At 42.9% G+C, this 19,951-nt stretch overlaps 1 protein-coding gene across 11 annotated transcripts in view; it reads left to right on the top strand.

Annotated features, from left to right (window-relative positions):
* The window catches only part of RBFOX1 (RNA binding fox-1 homolog 1), a 950,329-nt gene that overhangs the window by 212,024 nt on the left and 718,354 nt on the right, over positions 1–19,951 (top strand). The window contains exon 1 of one of the 11 annotated variants that reach the window (XM_088523043.1): positions 6,625–6,687. The exons of 9 other annotated variants lie outside the window; for them this stretch is intronic. In XM_088523043.1, the coding sequence (XP_088379169.1) occupies positions 6,685–6,687 (3 nt within the window). In that variant the 5' untranslated portion in view covers positions 6,625–6,684. Of the gene's footprint in view, positions 1–6,624; positions 6,688–19,951 lie in introns of those variants that run through there. One more of the 11 variants, XM_088523040.1, reaches the window with a different exon arrangement.

The raw sequence follows: 19,951 nt of genomic DNA, 5'->3' as shown, positions 1-19,951 counted from the left end.
GCACCTTTTAATGTTTTACAAAGAAAGCCATGATTGTAATTCCCATTTCACAGGTAAGAAATCTATTGTAGAGCTGAAGAGAAAGGGAAAGCGGCTGGTCCAGCAGCAGCAGCCACCAGGCAGAGCTGGAATTGGATGAAAATTTCCTGAGTCCTGCTCTGGTTCTTTATCTAGTAGGGCAGGCGTTCTCCTTGCAAATGTCCCATAACGAACTAAAAATATGCTTAAATCATTGCTTTTAATAATTCTTTTCAACACATCTGCAGCCCTGCATATATTTAAATGGAAATGAAAATGGAAAGGGAAGCACAGGACCTGATAATGCTTAATCTGTGAGCCAATCCATCCACGTAGGGTAACAAAAAGGCAACATGCAAACCTGTAATTTTCTTACGAGAAAGGTCAGTTAAACCAGCCTGACCTTTTTCCACATACAAAGCAATAATCTATCAGCCCTATCTGAAGAATCCCTAGTCCTAAGGCTCTCTCAAAATAACTTGGAGATCAAGCATGGCGATAAAACTCAGTAGAGGCTGATGAGTTGGGCATGCAGTTGTTCCTTCAAGATATTTCAAAAGAAAATTTACATATGCTCTAAGCTGAACTAAGGAGACAGAACAGAAAAATGGTCTTTCAGAATAAGGAATCCATGAAGAAGTGAAACAGATGAACATTTTATCATACATCAAAACAAATTGGACCTTCTCTAATTTATAGATACTTAAGCCTTATAATAAGCACATGAGGGTGATGCCATGAGGATATTAAAGTAAAACAGTTTTAGTCCTCTACATCTTAAAGATTCTACTAAATACCCAGTATTTTCTAATTAAATAGATGTTAAATCTAAATACATCAGCAGGTGCCACAAATGTCTTACTTTAAGGTTGCATATTATTTCACAGCAAGTACCTTATTTGTTCCCTTACTCTTAAAATAATGCATTGCAGCGGTTGCAGATGTGTTGTGGCCATTCCTTGGTACAAACACGTTATAGATTTTTACCTCACTAAATGTGATTGCGTACACGTGTGCCCATGCGCCCCTTGGTTTCCTGTGTGAGACCTGGGTGTCGCTCCTGCTCTCAAACACCGTTCGGGTCGTGCCCAGCGAGTGCCCCGGCGCGAGGCTCTGTGCAGCTCCGGAGCCTTCAGGAGGTGGGAAGCAAATCCTGTCCTCTCTGCTGTCCCTTCTGCTCCCCAAATCCCGGCCGCAGAGTTCAGTCCTGCACCACTTGCTGTTGGAGGAACCCGTCCTTGTCACTGCAGCCTCAGAGGATCGAGGCAGTGCGTGAAAGAGGAAGGAAAACTAAAACATTCCCTTAAAACTGGGGAAATTACTACTTCTCATTGAATAATTTCCTACAAGAAACCCATCCTCAATTCTTGATGTTTTGCCCAGAAATTTCCAGTAGTTTATTAGTTTGAATAAGTTTAATGCAGGCACGCTGGTCCTTGCCCTTTGGTGTGCTTGGCACTGTCAGCAACCTGCATCTCTCAGCCTAAACTCAGCAGTCAAGAAAACCAAAACAGCTTTTCTTTTGCTGACCAACTATTTTCTTTTAACTAATTTACGCAATGTACCACATTTATATACAGAAAGTAGAAACAACCAAATAAATCAGTTTGTCATAGTATTTGTCCCTGTATCTTCCAAATATGTGTGGGACCAATTTATTAAGGAACTGATTCTCCATAACTCAGAGCTCTTAAATCCAGAATTTGCATCTTTTGACTATCTATACTCTTTTTCTGGGCAGATGCTGTGCATTTGACAGAGCTGTAGACTTACTAGAGGAGGGTCTTTGGCTGATTGCACTCATCTTTGTCTTCAGCCTTCAAAATCTATGACAGTGCCAAACTCTAGGTCATTTAACCAAGATGCAAAACAGCTTGTCTTTCATAAAAATCTGTGTGCAGAGATTTTTATTTTACATCTAGTGCATACTACAAATGCCTAGTTAAAGTCTAGAAATAGGAGTACAGCCTGTAAAGAGCTGTGGAAGGATGCGTGTCCTCTTTTTCAGCATTTCACTGTTATATCCAGATTTGGGCACCATGTTGCAAAAGTCGACTGGGGAGAGTCCGGATCAGAGAAGCAACAACACGAGGGAAATGAGGGAAATTGGAAAGATGGAGTGCATAGAGGAAAGGGGCACATGCCAAGGAGGGAAGAGGAGAAGGGATGGCCTGGTAATTTGTTTTCCCTGTATTAAAGACTGTTGCAAACAGTGGTTCTGTGCGTGTTGTTGGAGGGACAGGACAGCAGGAAATAGGCTTCAATTATAGAAGAAAGATTTGCTTTAGAAGAAAGGCTTTCTAACAATAACAGGTATATTACCTAGTGATTTGTAGAATCCTTATTGCCTTAAGATCTGTAAGAATGAATTAGAAATGACACAATTATGGTTTTCCCGGTGTTGCTCGGGGAGGGACTACGTGACATCTAGAGACCCCTCCAAGTCATGGCTTTGAAACTAAAATCCTATTGCTGATTAAATGAATCTGTGCCTTGTGGTGTATTAAAATGAATCAAGGAATCGCCTTTACTTTTTAGAAATAGAATTGTGTTCCTATGAAGAATTAGGCTGTGTTATTTTGTACCATCGATCCTGGTACAGTTCTGAATTGCTGAAAAGTTTTTCTCTTCATCAAATTAAACTTTTTTTTTTCCTCCATGATCATTTATCCAAATCTGTAGCAATAAATAGTCTGAAGTTTGAACATATGATACCATGATTATTTGAGATGACTAATTCCTGTGAAATAAAATCTATCACCGAGTGTGTGATCTCTTTATCAATTTTCCTCCTGATTATATTAATTGCACATCATGAAAAAAAATCTAAGGTTGGAATTAAAATATGAATACATATTTCAAGGCAAATAATGTTGCAACTTGTGATAAAACTTGAAATAAGCTTCTTTTTTTTTTTCAGAAAAGAGGTCTGTTACAGGGTTTAAAGAATTAAACCCTGGTCGGGAATTTGTTCGGAACATTGCGTTTAAAGAGAAATTGTCATTACCTGCCATTTACTTAGGTCTCCTTAATGATAATTTGGTTTAAAATGAGAGGTGATTCTTTATAAGCCAACTTGTGCAAGTGTGTGACTTTTCTTTGCGTATATTTCTTACTGCAAATAGTATGAATTGTGGCTTCATTGTATTACCACTTTAGGGCAAAATTGCCAATTTTTTTTTTATCAAACACTTTAAACATCCTTTTGCTTTACAAAGCCTGACAAATGGCAGGATCTCTTGCTGAAAGAAGTTACAGTCTAAGCGATGCACAGGCAATTACATCTGGGCAGAATGTATAGGAGAGAAATATTTTAATGCCTGGAGCTGTGCGGTGGCGATGGGCACACCTGGGTTCTGTGCTCTCCTCCGACCTTGTGCAGAATACGCTGCCATTTCTGTTGGCTCCTGTTTCTCTGCCATGATGTACCCATTATATCTTCTAATCAGCGATTATTTCTTCCTATAGCCGCCTAACAAAGCAAGAATTTGACCTCAGGCTACGTGTGCTGAGGTACCACAGCACCAGCAATGGAAAACTTCTGAGTACCGAGGGCTTTTAAGAAAGATATTCAAAGAAAACTTGCAGTTCAAAGTTCTTTTATGTGAAGGGAACAGAGGGAACATGGACATGAAAAATAACTGAAAAGAAACTTTTGAAAGACTGTTTCTATAAAAAAGTGAGTATGTGATTACTGACATTCTAAAATTAGATGACCTCTGCTGTAGTTGATTAAAATGCACTGATTTCTGTAATCAGATACAGATGCAACTAACAAGCACCTGGGCATGTTTTAAATTTAATCCTGGGAGTAGCTCCTACTACTCCAACGTGTATTTGCTGCTCAGGAGCACTGCTGCAATGCCTGAAGGTAAGTGCACACCTAAGGGTGGCAGCTTCTCCTTAATTGCGATTTTTTGAGATTTCAGTATTCTCTAATGAAGTATTTTGGTATAGCTCACACACTTATATGAGCTTCATCTATTTGTTATTTTAGTGCCTTAAATTAGTTTTAAATTGTTCATTCTTCAAACAGCCATATGTCTGGAGAAATTTCTCTCTCTTTTACAGTTAGGTGAGTAGACTAGTTTTGAGAGAAATCTGTTCTAGAAACCTGTTTAGATGTTGGGGTGGGGTTTTTTTGTGTGTATGTTTTTTGTTTTCCCTTTCTAGGAACTTTGATAAGTCTGATTATTGGTGCTTCCCTGCAAATCACATATATTGAGAAAAGGAAGGAGTTGCAGCCTGTTTAATGGGGCATTTAACTGCATGGTCCATTTTGCTTGCTGTGTTTCACAACCCTAGACCCCCAAGTGTCTTTGAGGAGCTCTAGGGAAGCTGGGATTGACCCTGGAGAAGCTAATGGCAAAACTCCCAAAACTTCAATGGGAAGATGGTTGGGCTCATACTGCATGAGCATTTACTGCCCAAGGGTAGTGTTTTGTGCACAGAACTGTACTTAGAACTGGATCCCTTTCTTTTGGTCAGTTCAGGCATAACAAAAGCATTGAAAAATTAGGAGATATTTTGGTGCACTATAAACTACTACTGTCAGAGTAGGCAGTTATATTTAATCAGAAGCAAAAGGTATCATTGACAATTATTTGCTTATTAGGGGACCCAAATAAACACAAAAACTGAGAGTGAGCTAAAGAAATAATAGCAGCCAGCACTGGAATTAATGTATACTTCGTGCATTTCTATTAATGTCACTTTCTTGTAGAGATATTAGTAAATCTGGATATCTTTGGATATCTTCTACAGCCAAGGATAACCACAGATAATCACTGTTGAGTAATTCTGAAGTAAAGAACTTTAGCATAACAAAGCCTCCCATAGCCACCTTTGCTTTCACTTTAAGTGAGTGAGAAGGCTGAAAAAAGAATGCCCGAAAACCCGCAGAGGTGTTTAGCTTTAGAGCTGCATCTGGGATCTTTAAGTTAAATTAATAGGGATCAGCCAGTCTTGATCACAGAGGAAGACATGCAATTTGAGAGAATCCATCATAATTACTTGATAATCTAGATTTTGATCCTGCAAATGCACATTTGAGGAACTCCACCCCTCAGTAATCTCATAGATTTAAACAATATGGTGTTGAGCTGTTCTCAGCACAGGTTTGTGTTTGATAAATAAAAGTAAATTATAAATTTCTTGCTTAGAGCAGCCTTGCTCCATATACCAGTATGATTTGGTAAATGTACATGATCAGTTCCCTTAACTCCACTCATTAGAGTTTCAAGATCACCCCTGGGGCCATAAAACAGAAGATGGAAGAGGCCAAACCCCAGTGCCCTGATGAATAAGGCTAAGGTTAGGAGGGAAAGCCTAGAGCACCACATCCTGCTTCTTGCCCTGCTCGCAGGATCCTAAATGTGTCATGGTCACTGCAGCCAAGGCTGCCACCAACCTTGGTGTCCCCAACCTGTCCTTCCTTGTTGGTTACCAGCAGTGCAGCTCTCCTTGTTGATTCCTCTAGCTCCCACATGAGAAGTTTCCATCCGTATTTTCCAGGGACCTCCTGGCTTGCTCATGTCCTGTGGTGGTGTTCGTTCAACAGATGCCTCAAGGCTCCTGTGAGCGCCTCGTGTGAACATGAGGCTACTTCTAATTGTCTGCAAAAGGCTTCATCTCCTCCTCCTTCCTGACATACGGCCCCTTGTAAGAGGCCAATTACAGTAATTACAGTGTCACCCACCTTAGTGTGCACCTTCATGGTCACCTGCAAGTTCTGGGCCCATCTGTTGTCCCCCCCAGTCACTGCCCTGTCACTGGAAGGGTGGCTGTGCCACCTTGCCTTCCTGGCCTGTCCATCCTAAAGTGCCTGTCGTGTCCACTGCAGCCTTCCAGCCCTGTGAGCTGTCCCACCATAAACCATTGTTCCTGAAGAGCATTTTAAAGAATCACGAATTGATGATGTAAAGCTGCTTTCCTTGCATCGCCCGTATCCCTACATTCTTACTATTTTCTATCTTCAGTCTATTCCCTTAAAACAACTCCTTGTTGCTGAGCCGTGGGGCGAGGGGGGTCCCCATCCATCTCACTTCCAGAGTGCCCATGCGTGATCCACACAAGTTTATATGGTAAGTTAATTTTCAGTGACATTAAGGCGCTGGAACTGTATGTTGGACATCACAGCAACGTATGATCGTCCCACAATTGATAGTGAATGTATTGAAAGGCTAAGCCCTTCTTTTGAGAGGTCTTAATGTTTCTTTTTGGGTTTTCTTCCAAGTTTCTCATGAGGAGGGAGCTGACTGTGACCAGAGCAGTGGGGCTGCCGAGGGGCTCATCCCCTTGCTCCCACTTTGGGCTTCTGGCAGGGCGGGCAGGGAGATCGGGACGTGATTTTAGGGGCGCCTAGGGCATCATTTGAGATTTCCGGAGCGCCGCTGCGGGCGGCGCCTCCGCGGGGGACAGCGGAGCGGGGCCGCTGGTGCCGCCGCGCGGCCGCCGCAGCCGCTGCCGCCCCGCTCCGCTCCGCTCCCCCGCGCGGGGGCTCCGCGCCGCGTCTCGCCGCCCGTGAAGGTCACGTCCCTGCGCCGCGGAGCCGCCCGCGCCGCCGCCGCGGCCCCGGCTGCCGCCGCGCGGCTCCCCGGGGCGGGATGAGGCGCTGAGCGAGCGCGGAGAGCCCGCGGGCAGCGGCTGCGGCGGCGCCCGCCCCGCATGGTGAGTGCGCGGGGCGGCGCGGAGCGGGGCGGGCGCTGCGCGGGGCGGGGAGCGTCGCTCCGGCAGCGCCCGCGGAGGCGCCGCGGAGGAGGCGGCGCGCGCGGATGGGCAGGCGGCTCCGCGCGCAGCTCCCGCCGGCAGCCGCGCAGCCCCGCGGAAACTCCTCGCCCGCGAGCGGCGGCGCCCGGCAGGAGAGCGCGGCGGCCCCGCACACGGAGCGCGGCGGCCGCCCCCGCGGCGCGGATCCTCCGCGGGGAGCGAGCCGCGCCGTGTGAGGGGCCGGAGGATGGTGCGCGAGCGCGCGGCGGCCCCGCGGCGCTTCCCGGCCCGCGCTCCGCGCGGCTGCGGCGCAGGTACCGGGCGGGGGGCGGGAGCGGCGCCGCCGCCTGCGCTGCTGCGCGCGGGGCTGCGAGGGGGAAACGGGGCGAAATGAAAAGGAAAGTTTTTATCTGGGGCGGTGTTACAGCAGGCGGGAAAGTTAGTCGTGTTTCTGTGATGCAGGAATTCTGTTTTAGAGACCAAGGAATCGCAGTTCCTCGGTGAAATATCTACCGGGGACGGTGGTTGGGGGGAACGTGAGTTCTCAAGGTACGTTCTCAATAGGCCACTTCAGTTCTTTAAAGAAGTACTTTGTATCGCGTGTTTCAGTCATTAAAATGATAGTAAGCAATTTAGAATAGCTATAGAGTTTGGGGGGATAATTTTTATGCAGCATTTGTGATTATAGTCTACATCTAGTCTAATTTTAGATAGTAATATAGCTGAAAGAAGCATCTTGTACTGTCTTTAAATGCTTGGCTATTTAAGTTTCATTTATGTTTTAGCCTTCTGGTAACTGCATAAGACAAAGGGATCAGTGTTTCTTGAAATGAAGACTTTATTTCTTATGTTCTCTTAGTATGTAACTGGTTAACATTATTGTAGCCGGCAAACATAACAAAATTCATGGTATTTCGATGACTTTCACAGTTCTTGTAGGCAGTGCTCACTGTCCCTGAGGTGCTGAGGATGCTTTTTTGGCTTTTGTAAAAGGGATTTTGCCAGTGACAGAAACACCAGCAGGAGTCAGGTGTCACAGAGGAGAGCAGGAGCGGGGGGTTTGGGTGTGAAACGTGATGTGCTCCCGGTGTAAAATCCGGGTGCCCCGGGGGGTTACGAGCTCTGGAGCATCCCTACAGGCACATCCACCCGCTCCGTGCGTGTTTAGTCCCACGCTGGCGCCTGCCGCGTGGGCGTTTCGTTGTGTCCTTAGGCCCCGGCTGCCACAACATGGTCCCGAGTCCCCCTCGCTCCCGCGCTGCAGCCCCGGACGCCCCCCGCGCCCCAGCGCAGAGCAGCCGGCCTGGGGGCCGAGCCCTGCGTGTGGCCCTTCCTCCTGCCCCAGGCACCGTCCCTGCTAGCCCAGCACATGTTCCTACGCGCTTTCTCTTTGCCCTTATATTTGCCTTCCTGCTTTGGATCCTCTTTCTTTTCCTTCTTTTCATACACGCTCTTAGTTCACTCGTGCCTCATTCCTCCCATGTCTCTCCCTCTGCTCTGCCCAGTTCTGTCTGTTGTTCAGTCCCGGGGGGTCCGTCCTTGCCCGGAGCGGCTGCAGCGCCCGCGTCCCTCGTCCCGCCTGGGCATTGGCGCCTTCGGGAAGGGTCTCTTGGCTGCAGCCCCCGCACCCTGGTGGGCCCTGGAGGTTAGTGACGAGGCAGCAGAGACGGTTGGTGGGGGCATTTGTGTCACAGGCATTTGTTGGTTTTTGATTTTATTTTAATTCTGTTTTTGGTTTGTTTTTTGTTCTTATTTTAGGTATATAGTAGGAAAATGGTAGAAGAATATTTATCCTTTTGTCTTAGGTTCTTGAACTGTAAGGTTTAGGTGAGATCATAAATTTGGCTCTAGTGAATCATGAAATGAGTGGATGTGCAGTTCAAGATGAACTCTTTTCTAATAAAGCTCTTTAAAGTGCTCACTGTAGGTACACGTGAGGTGCTTTGTGCATTGTAGCAGTGATGTGTTTGCAGTCGGTATTCAGCATTACTGATTTCCTTCGCTGTTCGAGTGCTGTTTATCAGGACTTATTAATAATCAGCTGCAATAAAGTTGCAATAAAATGCCGGGGTTGTTGATCCCTAGCCTGCTGGAAAAGCACGTGTGTCCCTGGCTGGCACTGCAGCTGTGACGGTGGGTGCTGCATCTCCCTTAGCTGGTGATCCACGTGCAGCATCCATGAGCTGTCCTGGCAATCCTCACGTTAGCTGGAGGTCAGGAATGGCAGTATTGTACGTTGTGAATGTATGTGGAGTTTTTCTGTTTGTTTTTCTTTATATGAAGCTGATCTCTGCCTCTGCATGTGAATTAAGAATGACTGGATGCTGCGTGACCAGCTGAGAGCGTGTTTGTTTATGCTCCTTTTCTTGTCCAGTGACTTGAGCCCGTGCCGCCTTCGCGCTCCCTGCAAGGTGTGTGGCTTAACAGAGGGGAAAATACCCCTTGTGGCCAGAACTGAGGCATGAATAAGCAGAGGGTACTCATAAACATCTTCATGCATCACATATCAAGATTGTTTTAAAGAGGGATCTAATGGCAGTAGCATTTTTGTTCTCACTCCGGGCGGGTGAAAGTTGCCCACTCGTGCTGGAGGAAGCTGAGCCAACCCAAAACGCGACCCAGGGGACCTATGGCTGATGAAGTAGTTCCCCATCGCCGATTTGTCATGCTGTAGCTGTGAAACGGGGTGTCTGAACTTCAAATCCAAACAGCAGCATTACAGCACTCCTAGCTACGGCCCTGAGAGGATGCGCTAGGTGCAGGTGCACGGGCACCGCTCAGAGGAGCAGCAGAGGGGAACGCGGTAGAACCGTGATCGTGGCTCAAGTGATGAAGTCAGCGGCAAACCTGTTGTTGTCTTGGTCATGCGGAATTGGAGTAGATAAGAACTTGAATAATATTTCTTGGGAGAAGAAAGGTCCTGTCTCTGAGGATGTTTTCCCAAGGAACTAATGAGACACCTTATTGCTTTCTGTGTTTAAGTCCAGTTCCTCAGTTATACTTTTTAAAGTTTAGCCTTTTTTTATTTAATAATAATATTAAAATAAATAAACTGGGCTTTTCCAGTATCCCTCATTATTTTCCAATGCACATCCTTCTCTTGAAAGGATAATGTCATCTGTAAAGCTCCATGTTCTCTATTCTTGAATGTGCTGTTAGTAGGTGCTGTTACTATCACCTATTCGGAATGCGTGGTTTATGCTTAAACAGGAACTGGTTTGGAGTTCTCTATTGGTATTTATAACACTTTCCCTTGATAAGCTTATTATTTTGCTAAATTGTAATATGCCTAAAATTACAATGATAATTTTATTTGCGTCTTTTAAATTGGTGTGCTGGATAATGAATATAATCTGAGAAGAAATTGTATTTGACAGAGGAAAACACTTTTGGGATGCTGGGATTCCCAGTGATGTATAGCAGAAGTACTGAAGCACATGTAAACAGTGTGAAGGCCACGTAGAAACAGTAGCACTTAGTGCACCGTATGGAAACAACTGGATATCAGCAGCATGGTATGACGCTTGGCATGTTTCAAAACTTAGATTTTTGACAAGTAGATGTTATTTAGTATCTTTACTCTTCTGCTCCAGGTTGTACTTTGAAGAGGACCTATCCGGAAGCATAAATATTTATAAGTGGAGTTTTTAATGAATCTTCTGAAATGCGTGGTAGTTTCTGAAGTATTTGATGAAATATTAACTATTTGGCTTTCTAAACAGGGAGAGAAATTACTCTGAATTTTAGAAGTGGGTACCGTACACAAATTGTAATGTTGTTTAAAAACTATCTACTACTAAACACGTACACAAAGTTACAATCTAAAGACACATGATATTTTTTTAAAAGCCAATTAAAAAACAAAGCATTTGGGAAGGTGGGATGCGATCCTAAAATCCCATGTTTCCAAATAGCAGGGTGGAAGTGCCTTTAATACCTGGGAGGAACTGTGTGAATGTGTGCATTTAGACTGACAGATGTGTTGCTGCCTTGCCATGCAATACAGTCCCTTAGAATTAGGATAACTGTCTAGGGTAGGAAAAACTGTGTCGCTAACTCCAGTGCTTGTGTGGGAGACTGACAGTTTGCAGTCAGTCAAGAAGATTTAGCAAAAATAACCAAGCATATCCATTAAAATAATTGCCACTTCGGTTCAAGTAGGAAGAGATGTTGTGACTGCAGGTCGAGCTGCAAATTTTGGATGGTGTTAAAGGGCAAAATGCAAAGCTAAAGCACTTTTTAGAAGAAGAGAGATGGCATTATGCTGACTATGGGGCCAGAAGAAGCTGTTTGAGACCAGCGTTAAAAGATGGGCTTTTTTCATTTTATGATGCACTTTGCAGTGACCTTCTCACATACAACTCCTGCCCCAGCTGCAAGATGCTGTACAGTGGGATCCGGGAAGAAGTTACAATTCCAGTATAAGAAATTCTAGGGAAACAGTCTAGAATGTTTCCTAAATTGCTAAAAACAACTGTTGTTTGAAACAATCTAGAACATTTCAAACAATTGCTATTTTTATGCTTCTTATCATTAAACAAATAGTGATGAGCTACTATGTTTTGTTTTGTAAGGTTTTTGTTTGTTTGTGTGTGTGTTTTTTTTTTTTTTTTTTTTAGTCATTGAATGTGCTAGTTGTGACTGAAACCTTGCCATCACCTTGCACATTTATTAATCATCTTTCTGTTAGATTCTTTCGTTTCTAATGAAGTGTGAATATATGTGGAAGTGTTTTTCTTGGTGTTGACACTTGTAGGCTCTTGCTCTTCTAATAGTTGGCTGGTTCCCCTGTTCTTCAGGAATGTTACTGCCTCTGACCTCCATCTCCTTATTAGACATGAGCAAATGTGGAATGATAAGAACCGTAAGAAATCAGCTTTAAAACCTACAGTAATTGCTGTGAATTGTGAAAATGATTTGAATGAAAATGTGGGCAGGAAATATAGGAGAAGGTTTTAAGGAGTGTTTCAAATCAAGCCGTTATGTACTTAAGTCATTGCAGAGAAGAATACAGATGGGGCAGCAAAACTCCAGTCTTAATGGACAGCTGTACTTGTGTTAAAAATAATGGGCTGGAAGATCTGTTGTGTTGAGAGGAACTTGATGGCATGAGGTGAAGGGCTGGTGGGAGGAGAGCCCGGAGCGGGTGCAGCTGCTGCCTTGAGGCTCGGGTGCCCCGAGTTCCCTCTCCTGGGTCTCCTGAGCATCCTTAGCTTACAGATGTGAGGCTGCGTGCAGAGCAAGGTTACATATTTAGCAGTATTGGTTTGTAAAATGTGACAGTATGCTGTGGGGTTTGTTCCTCGGTAGCAGAACTCGGAATTCATGTGTAGCTTTTGAGAACTGCGAGGAGCTCCCAGAGCGCTGGGGCTCCATAGAAAATGTGCTCTAATAATCGCTTGTCTTGAGGGGAAAGAAAGAGAAAAAAAAAAAAGAAAAAAAAAAAGAGAAAAAGAATCTTTTATCTGTCTGTCCATTACAGAAAGACTTTTTTATTTTTTTTTCACAAGGTTGCTTGCCTGATGAATAGGAATGACTTTCCCTCTGGGTAGTCAGTTCTTGAGTTTCTGCTTTTATCTTTTGAGTCTGGTGTTTTATCACATAGGTCTCAGCTGACTTTTCACCGTAAGTTGTAGAGGATTAACATTTTGGAGTCTGGGGAGAGGGAAAAGTAGACAAGGTTGAATGGCAGTGGCCTAGGAAGAGGCTCCATATTCTTTGACCAAATCTTTCTGTCTGTCCTGGCAAAAACATCCCATTTTTTCATAAGTCTAGGTTTTTGATTTATTGTGGCCCAAACATGTTATGAGTGCTTTTTTGGGTGCTAATTAAAAATATTGCCTAATGATCACTGTGGGTAGCCAACTAAACACTTCTTATGGTGCAACTGCTACCCATTATTACTGAAGCAAGGATTTTGCAACATTACACCAATATTTTGTTGAGCAAATGAGTTCAGTAATAAATGCAGAGCTAGCAGCCACTGCCCTTATGAAATACAGAATGCATACAATGTAAAAAATTGATTTCAGAATAATCTTCCATGTGCAAATGTACTTAATTCTGTAGCACTTAGTGGCTGGCCGCATATAGATGCAGCATGGCCTGTGCTTCTATCCCGGATCCTACGGTCTAACCTCTCTGGTAAGAGAGGACAAGGAGGCCTCGGATTCGAGTTGTGTTGCTGGGTTGTTGTCCTTGATTTGGTACCAAAATTTCATCAGTGCTGCAGGAAAAATAATATCTTCTGTGGCAATGAAACTCCTCTATGAAGTTTTAGTATAAAAAACACTCATTCCACTACAGCCTTTTCCCTCGGCAAAGGAGTAAGAGAGTAGTTACTTAAATGTCTTTTTTGCCGACTTCAAAGATGCACTGCCGAAAATGCCACCTACCACATGGTGATACCTGTGGAACAATATAAATGCTAAGCAAGTCCCGGAGTGCGGTTAGAATCAGGCCCCCCAGAGCTACCCAGCAGGAAGATTAATGGAGCTAGCTATCCTCCAGATCCTGCAGTGATATTAGACCCCCTTTTCCACTCCTTAATTTAGGACACTCTCCAAATGGCTCCTCCACTCCATGATGACCTCTTCTCTGTTGCCATCGTGATAAAAGCTCAGTCTGCAGCTGCCTCCCCAGGAGACTGATTGGGTTTCCCTTGGTCATTACAAGATTGGACTCTTGCCAAATACCAAAATGGTCCATGTTGCATGTTTTGCACACTTTGTTGTGAACATCCTCCACTTAAATAAGGTGTATTATGTATTCCATGTATTCCACGCCATTATGTGTTCCAATCCCAGCTACCTACCCCAAGACTGCTTTTTTATTTATTTTTATTTATTTTTTCTTACTTTTGCTCTTTGTTTGACAGTGTTGCTTTCATTTTGATTCAGTACCAAATCCTTGACTTACAGCTGTTTTTTTAAGTATTCTGTGCTGCTGTGGGATAAATCAGCAATAGCCCAGTTGTGGTCTGGAGCAGCTTAAGGGCTTACCTAGAAGCCTAATGTGAAGAGCACATAGTGTACAATGCTCCAATAGGACCTTTTGCTTCAAATAAGCCTTGCTCTAAAACTAAATGTGCTTTGATACTGAAACCATCTTTTATTCATCCTACTGTAAAATGCTGTAAAATTGGTAGGCTTTGCTACCAGTAGGATCTTTCACTCCTCCTTCTGTGAACTGGCATCTCTGATAAACCATCTGCCTAACGAGCGCTCATCGTGACGGGCTGGTTCAGGCGGGCAGCATCATGCAGTCCAGTAGTTTGTTCTCTTTTTATCACTTCAAGCATGTCTTTGTATTCAGCAAATGCTGTTTACCTGCAGTGTAAATGTGTAAAGACATCTCTGGTAGTAACACTTCATAATGGTTTTCTCTTTAACTTGGTCAACTTGAGGTTTTTCTGCAGTTGTTTCAGTCCTAATGAATATATATATATATATTTCTTTTCTCCTGAATTGACTCAAACTTTTGTTTTGTTGTAGCAAGATGTATATTTCTTAAGGTACAAATGGCAGTCGGAACCTGAAAGGATTTTTAAAGGGACTCAAATGTTCATTGAAATTTCAAGTATACTTAGAATTTTCATTATTTACAAACTTACCTAAGTAGGAACTTAAATATTTTTGATATAATCTAAGCTATCTTTTTGACAACTTTTTTTTGGTATAGTATATCCGAATATATGTTACGATACATTTTTGCCACTGTGATATAGCAAGACCCACAAAATTGTAGTATTTTTTTGGAGATGACTGTAAAGTGTGTGAGAACATAACAGTAAATTTGCTTATAGATTTTATGTAGAGCATGTAACTTAGCAGTAACACATGATACAGAGTAAGAGAATGAGAACAAAGGAGGAATGGTAGAAACAAATAGTTAAATAATTAGACATCAGGGCATAAGGAGTTACTTATTAAATAACAAACTAGATTTAAACGCTGATTCACCTGATCCTTGCAGCAGTTTGTTAGGAGCAGTCATGGCACAAGGTAGTACCAATCCTCAGACAGTAGCACGTGTGAATAGAGCTTTTTTATGCCCCCAAGAAAGGTTTAAATCAGGTGCTAGACCTGTCCCAGTAGGAGATACTAGGGCTAAAACATGGTTGTCCTTTAATCCAGGCTTCCCTAGCCAACATGTTTCCGCACTGCCATAAGGATCGTGTGCTGATTTATGCTGCACTAATAGCACAAGTTACAGTGGCTGTGTGTGTCACTGTGTAAAATGCCACGTAGGCTGGTCTCATATTCTGTGAAGGTGTCCGAGTGGCTCTGGTTAGTGCCGGGGATGACCCAAGCAGCACCAGGTCTTCTCTTTTTTTGGTTCGGGGAGGTAATGGAGACGATGACGGGAAGCGGAACCCGGCTGGTGGGTCCCAGCGCTGCTCCCTTCAGGCTCCTCTGGTTCCTCGGGCCCAGCCTGGCCGTGTCGGCGCCGGTGGCAGCGTCGCAGCGAGGCGCCAACCATGAGGCAGCACCGCGTGTCATGGAGCCGCCTGCGCCGCCAAGAGGAGAGCTCTGCTGAGGGCCCCAGCGTTTAAGCAAACTTCATGATCTTGTAGGACTTTTCCAACCATTATAATTCTGTGATTCTGTGAGTATGGAGGCAGCGTTGACCTGGGAAGGGCAACACAGGCCTTCTCTAGGCTAAGCCTGGCGCGGGGAGTGCTGGCGGCTGTGCTTTTCCTCTGGCTCTGTGGAAACATGGGTTTTGAGAACCTGCAATTATATTTCAACATGTGGGAGAATTTTAGGGTAGTGCATTACTTCTCTCTGTTTCTTCCTTTTAATATTCTTTCTCTGCAGATGTTTAATATGTAAGAAGTTTAAATAATTGAATGAAACTGTCTCAAATGAGGAAATTGAAAGGGAATGCCAAATGCGCACTATGACGCGCTGCTGTTGCAGCTGGAGGGTTCGGCGTGTGTGGGCCCTTCCCGAGGAGCTGCCGAGGCCGGAGGAAAAGCCTGGGCATCCCGGTGACACCGCGCGCGGCCGGGGAGGCTGGACGGGCTGCCCGCGGGGCGCGCAGGGCTGTGGGCGCTGCCCTCTGCGGCGCTCCTTCAAGGAAGGCAGCAATGGGTTTGTTTCCCATGCCCAAAAGCTCCTGCCAGTTTTTCTACTATTCCTCATCTAAGAAATACAGGTGCTGGTCCGTGTATGTGGTAAAAACTATATGCAAATAACGGGTTAGAGAAGGGAATTTGGTATTTTTACATGATTAAACCTTTCTTCCATGGTGTTTATAGAGATTTCTTCCATGCTGTTTGTGGAGGAACTGATAAAAGGAACTGACTTTGCATCTGACAGTTGATTTCAAAACGGTTGAAAATTTAGGAAGATGCTCATGGTTTCTGCAAAACACAACTTGACAGTTGTTCATATTTAATGCTTTGTATCACTGTGTCTAATGCTAAATTTATACCTTTAGTATGTGCAGTGCATCTGAGTTCTTGGCTTCACATGGGCCATAATTTTGAATTTCTTCTAATTTGTGTTTAAATTATCCACCATAAATTTCCATTATAGCCCACGAGGGAGGAAACTTTAAGCTGTGATTCCTGCTGCATGTGTTAAACAAATATATGGCACACTTTTGAAATAGTAAATATATAAGTGCGTGAAGATATACAGTGTTCCATATTCACAAAGATGCAAGCTGCAGCTGCTCCAGTGACTGTGCCCATTAACTAGAATTTCTGACTTCTGCATATAGCCTTGAAATCTCTCCAGTCCTATAGATCATATTCTGAGCTGGTTATCAAAATAACTGTGTTGATTTACAGAGGTAATGGATCTTGTCCAGGGTATTTTAGGTGCTCTGTTCAGCAGGTTGTCTACTAGATGCTTAGTATGCTGCGTATTCATGTATCTTCTCATCACGGTGCTAATGCAAATAAAAATCTGTTCATTTAATTTGTTAGCTGCTGCTGTGAAACAATACTTACCATTGTGAGCCTTGCCTGAGTGACAGCTATAGTTACATCCTTGGATAGTAAATTGGAAACACTGGGCTTTTGTTGGCAAGGAAATTAGGGAAATAACTATTTGAATGTAAATTGTCTGCCCTCTAGCAGCATTTTTATGTGGATTAAGCAAGAATAATTTCCTGTGGTATTTTAAAGATCAAATATTGAGAAGTATACTTATTTGTGTAGACTGTTCACCTACAGGACATCATGCCCTTTTCAAAATTTGGATGTGACGAACACTATTTTCATTTGTTGTGCTCAGATATGAGCAATGTCGATTTGTTAGGCAGCACCAGCTGATTTTGGCATTAGATAATAAAAAATGTTGCGTGCATTAAATCCTGATCTTCCTGAAAAATGCATTTATAAAATACCAGCAGATGTCAGTATGTTCTTGCCATATAGCCCTTTTGTTTTCAAACAATATTTTTTCTTGAATTAAATAATAGGGGAGGTATTAATAAATGCTGTAACACTGTCTTAATGGAGGTCTAATTCCAATGTTTTACTTAAAAGAGGGATTTTCCTTCTATTTTCTAAATGTGGTTTGTATGCCCTCTTTCACAACTACTCACCAGGCTGCATAAACGTAGTTTAAGAACGCTTGGACAAGGTGTTGCTGATGGTGTAGCACTACAGTAGTTTCTAACTGAATCTTTTTTTTTGGATTTTGTTTTGTTTTTCCCCCTATGACTCTTTTATGGTGGATTTCCTGAGGTCTTTTGGAAATGGCACATAGCTGATGTAGATATTATTTCATTTTGTCACTGTTCATACCCAGTAGTCAAAGGCAGGCGAGGTCTCCCCTCCCCGTGTGAGCTGAGGCTTCTTGGGGATGTTTTTCTTCCTGTATCTGTCCCCATGTCTTTCATTAAGGACGTTCTGCACCTCTGTGTGTCCTAATACAAAAGTCAAAATAAACCCTGCAGACTCATTCTGCTAATTTTGAATCCTGCTTTGCTGCCCCCACCATCAGGAGAGGAAAACCAGATTTTCAGCTTAGGTTACCCGCAGAACTTGGTACCTAAAATTGGTGGAAATGTGAAGAGGAGAGATGGACCATTCGTGAAGACAAATAGCATTTGCTTAAGCTTCTGTAGGGCAGCTAAGGTACCATTTTGCCTAGTGCTTTTGCAAACCTGCAGGCATAAAATGTTGTAGCTTCAGGAGCTTTGAGTGCAATTTCCCAGCAGAAATTCATTTTACGTTGTCTCCTCCTGCAGCCCAGCTTTCTTTCTTCTCTTTACAAGCTCTGTCATCTTTAAGAGGTTGTTTTACATGCAGGATCTATTTCTAACTTGTTCCTTGTTTCTTCTCATTTCAAACTGCATGATTTTCAGATCATGCAAATCAGAACAGAGACTTGCAGGACTGCTAAAGAAGACACTTATCTCTAGGGTAAAGAACGTATGGCAATACTTAGGTTGTAGCTCTGGGGAAAAAAGGGCTTTTATGTACAAATACTGTGTTTTATTCTGCATTAGCTCCAGCTTTCTTTATGGCAATACTGATAGACATCCAAAATCCTGTAAAACAGCATGTCTAAAATGTGTGCTAAGCATTTTTTTTTTTTAATAAGGAATAGTAACATAATTAAATCAGGGGATTGCCTTGTATGCCTGAAGAGGGATGGAAAAAGTTTTAGAAAACTGTTGTACTGTTGTCATTTCAGTTGTGAAAATGTAGCTATTTGAGGTTCTGCTCATGAGAGGTTTGGGAATTTTTCTCCTCCTTCCTTCCTAAGTGAAAAAATAGAAAGAAAAAAAATACATTTTCCCTGATTGCCTTAAAAATTAGTTCCAAGCAGTATCCTGTATTGTTTTGACTATTTTCCAAGATGGCAATACAAGCGCTTTTTCCTATTTAACTTTTATAAATAGTTTCCTAAGTATGTCCTTTTTCAACCTGCAAAATATATATGTAAATGATCTCTATGTGGCTGGTAATGGTATTTCACCTTGAACTAAGGTTATAAAAAATGGATGCAGTTTCCATCATGCTTTAACACACTTAATAGTATCAAAAAACCCTTGTTTCAGTGAAATTAATGATTGACCTGAAAGATATTTACTACTACTTGGGTTTTATTGCATACAGAAGTTTTATTTATGGAGATGTAGGCTTTACATATAGGGAAGCGAGTTAAGTGAGCTGGTTTTCTTATGCTAATATAGACATATGGATCAAATTTTCAAATGTGAGCATTTATTTGTGGCTTGCAAAGCTTTTTGAGTCTGTATGCTGACATATGCAGCCTGAGAACAGACAAATGACACTCAGTTGCTCATTTTGTCCATATACTTCATACATAAATGTTTGAAAATGTGCACCGGCTATCAAGATGGTGAGCAAGTAGCACAATCTTGAAAATTCATTTCAGTCAGTCATGTGTTTAGACTAGTTCTAAAAATGTTTTGAACTTTTATTTATATTTTTTTTCCTGGAATACAGCTTTGAGTAGATTAAAACTCTTAGAAGTATCTGCGTTTCTGCTTTGTGAAAGAGATTAACAGGAAAATGATACTAAAAAGGATGTAGAGCTGCTGAAAATACTTTGTTTCTGATAAGCTCTTAGTTAAAGAGTGCAGCTGTAAAAGACTGTTCGGAATTAATTTTCCTTTTCTTGCAGGTATTTACAAGTCCTCTGATTGTCTGTTGGTACTTCACTAAGGGAAAAAGGTCTTTTGTTCTTTTGCTTTTGTAGGGCTTACACAAAGCCATCCTTCATGACCCTGACTGGGATGAAATGAGAGGAGGCAGGTGAGGGTGGGGGCTGTAACTTCCAAAAGATTTTGAGCCTTCACATTTCCAGAGAGATGCCTGCTATTACTATGCACTTGCATTCCTTAAAACTTACTATGTTATATAAATCTAAATTCCAAAAAGAACTAAGGAGCATTTGAAAGCTTGATGGAAGTATACTAGAAGTCCGTATGGATACGGTCAACCCTAATATTAGAATTTAGGCAAGTTTAATGTCTTTGCACTATGTGCTAGTTCGAATGGCTTCGCTTTGTTAATTTTGGCTCATGGTAGTTTCGAGAGAGGCCCATGTAACTCAGATGGGCCTCAGAGATCTGCTGTGATACTTTCCACACCCTTGGCACAGGGGCCCTAATGAATCCTCAAATCCATGTATGTTTGTTTTTTGCAGTTTGTTTGAGGCAGTCTTCACAATCTACTGACCATGTTTCTAGGAAAGGCTTTTGGAAATAGACTGTTCATTGAAAAAAAAATCAC

This window comes from Tinamus guttatus, unplaced genomic scaffold (genome assembly GCF_059628265.1).
Source record: "Tinamus guttatus ecotype Peru unplaced genomic scaffold, ASM5962826v1 Tinamus_guttatus_pri_ptg000172l, whole genome shotgun sequence".
In the NCBI taxonomy this organism is placed as follows: Eukaryota; Metazoa; Chordata; class Aves; order Tinamiformes; family Tinamidae; genus Tinamus; species Tinamus guttatus.
The sequence above is the reverse complement of the archived record's forward strand: the minus strand, read 5'-3'. Positions and strand labels throughout refer to the sequence as shown.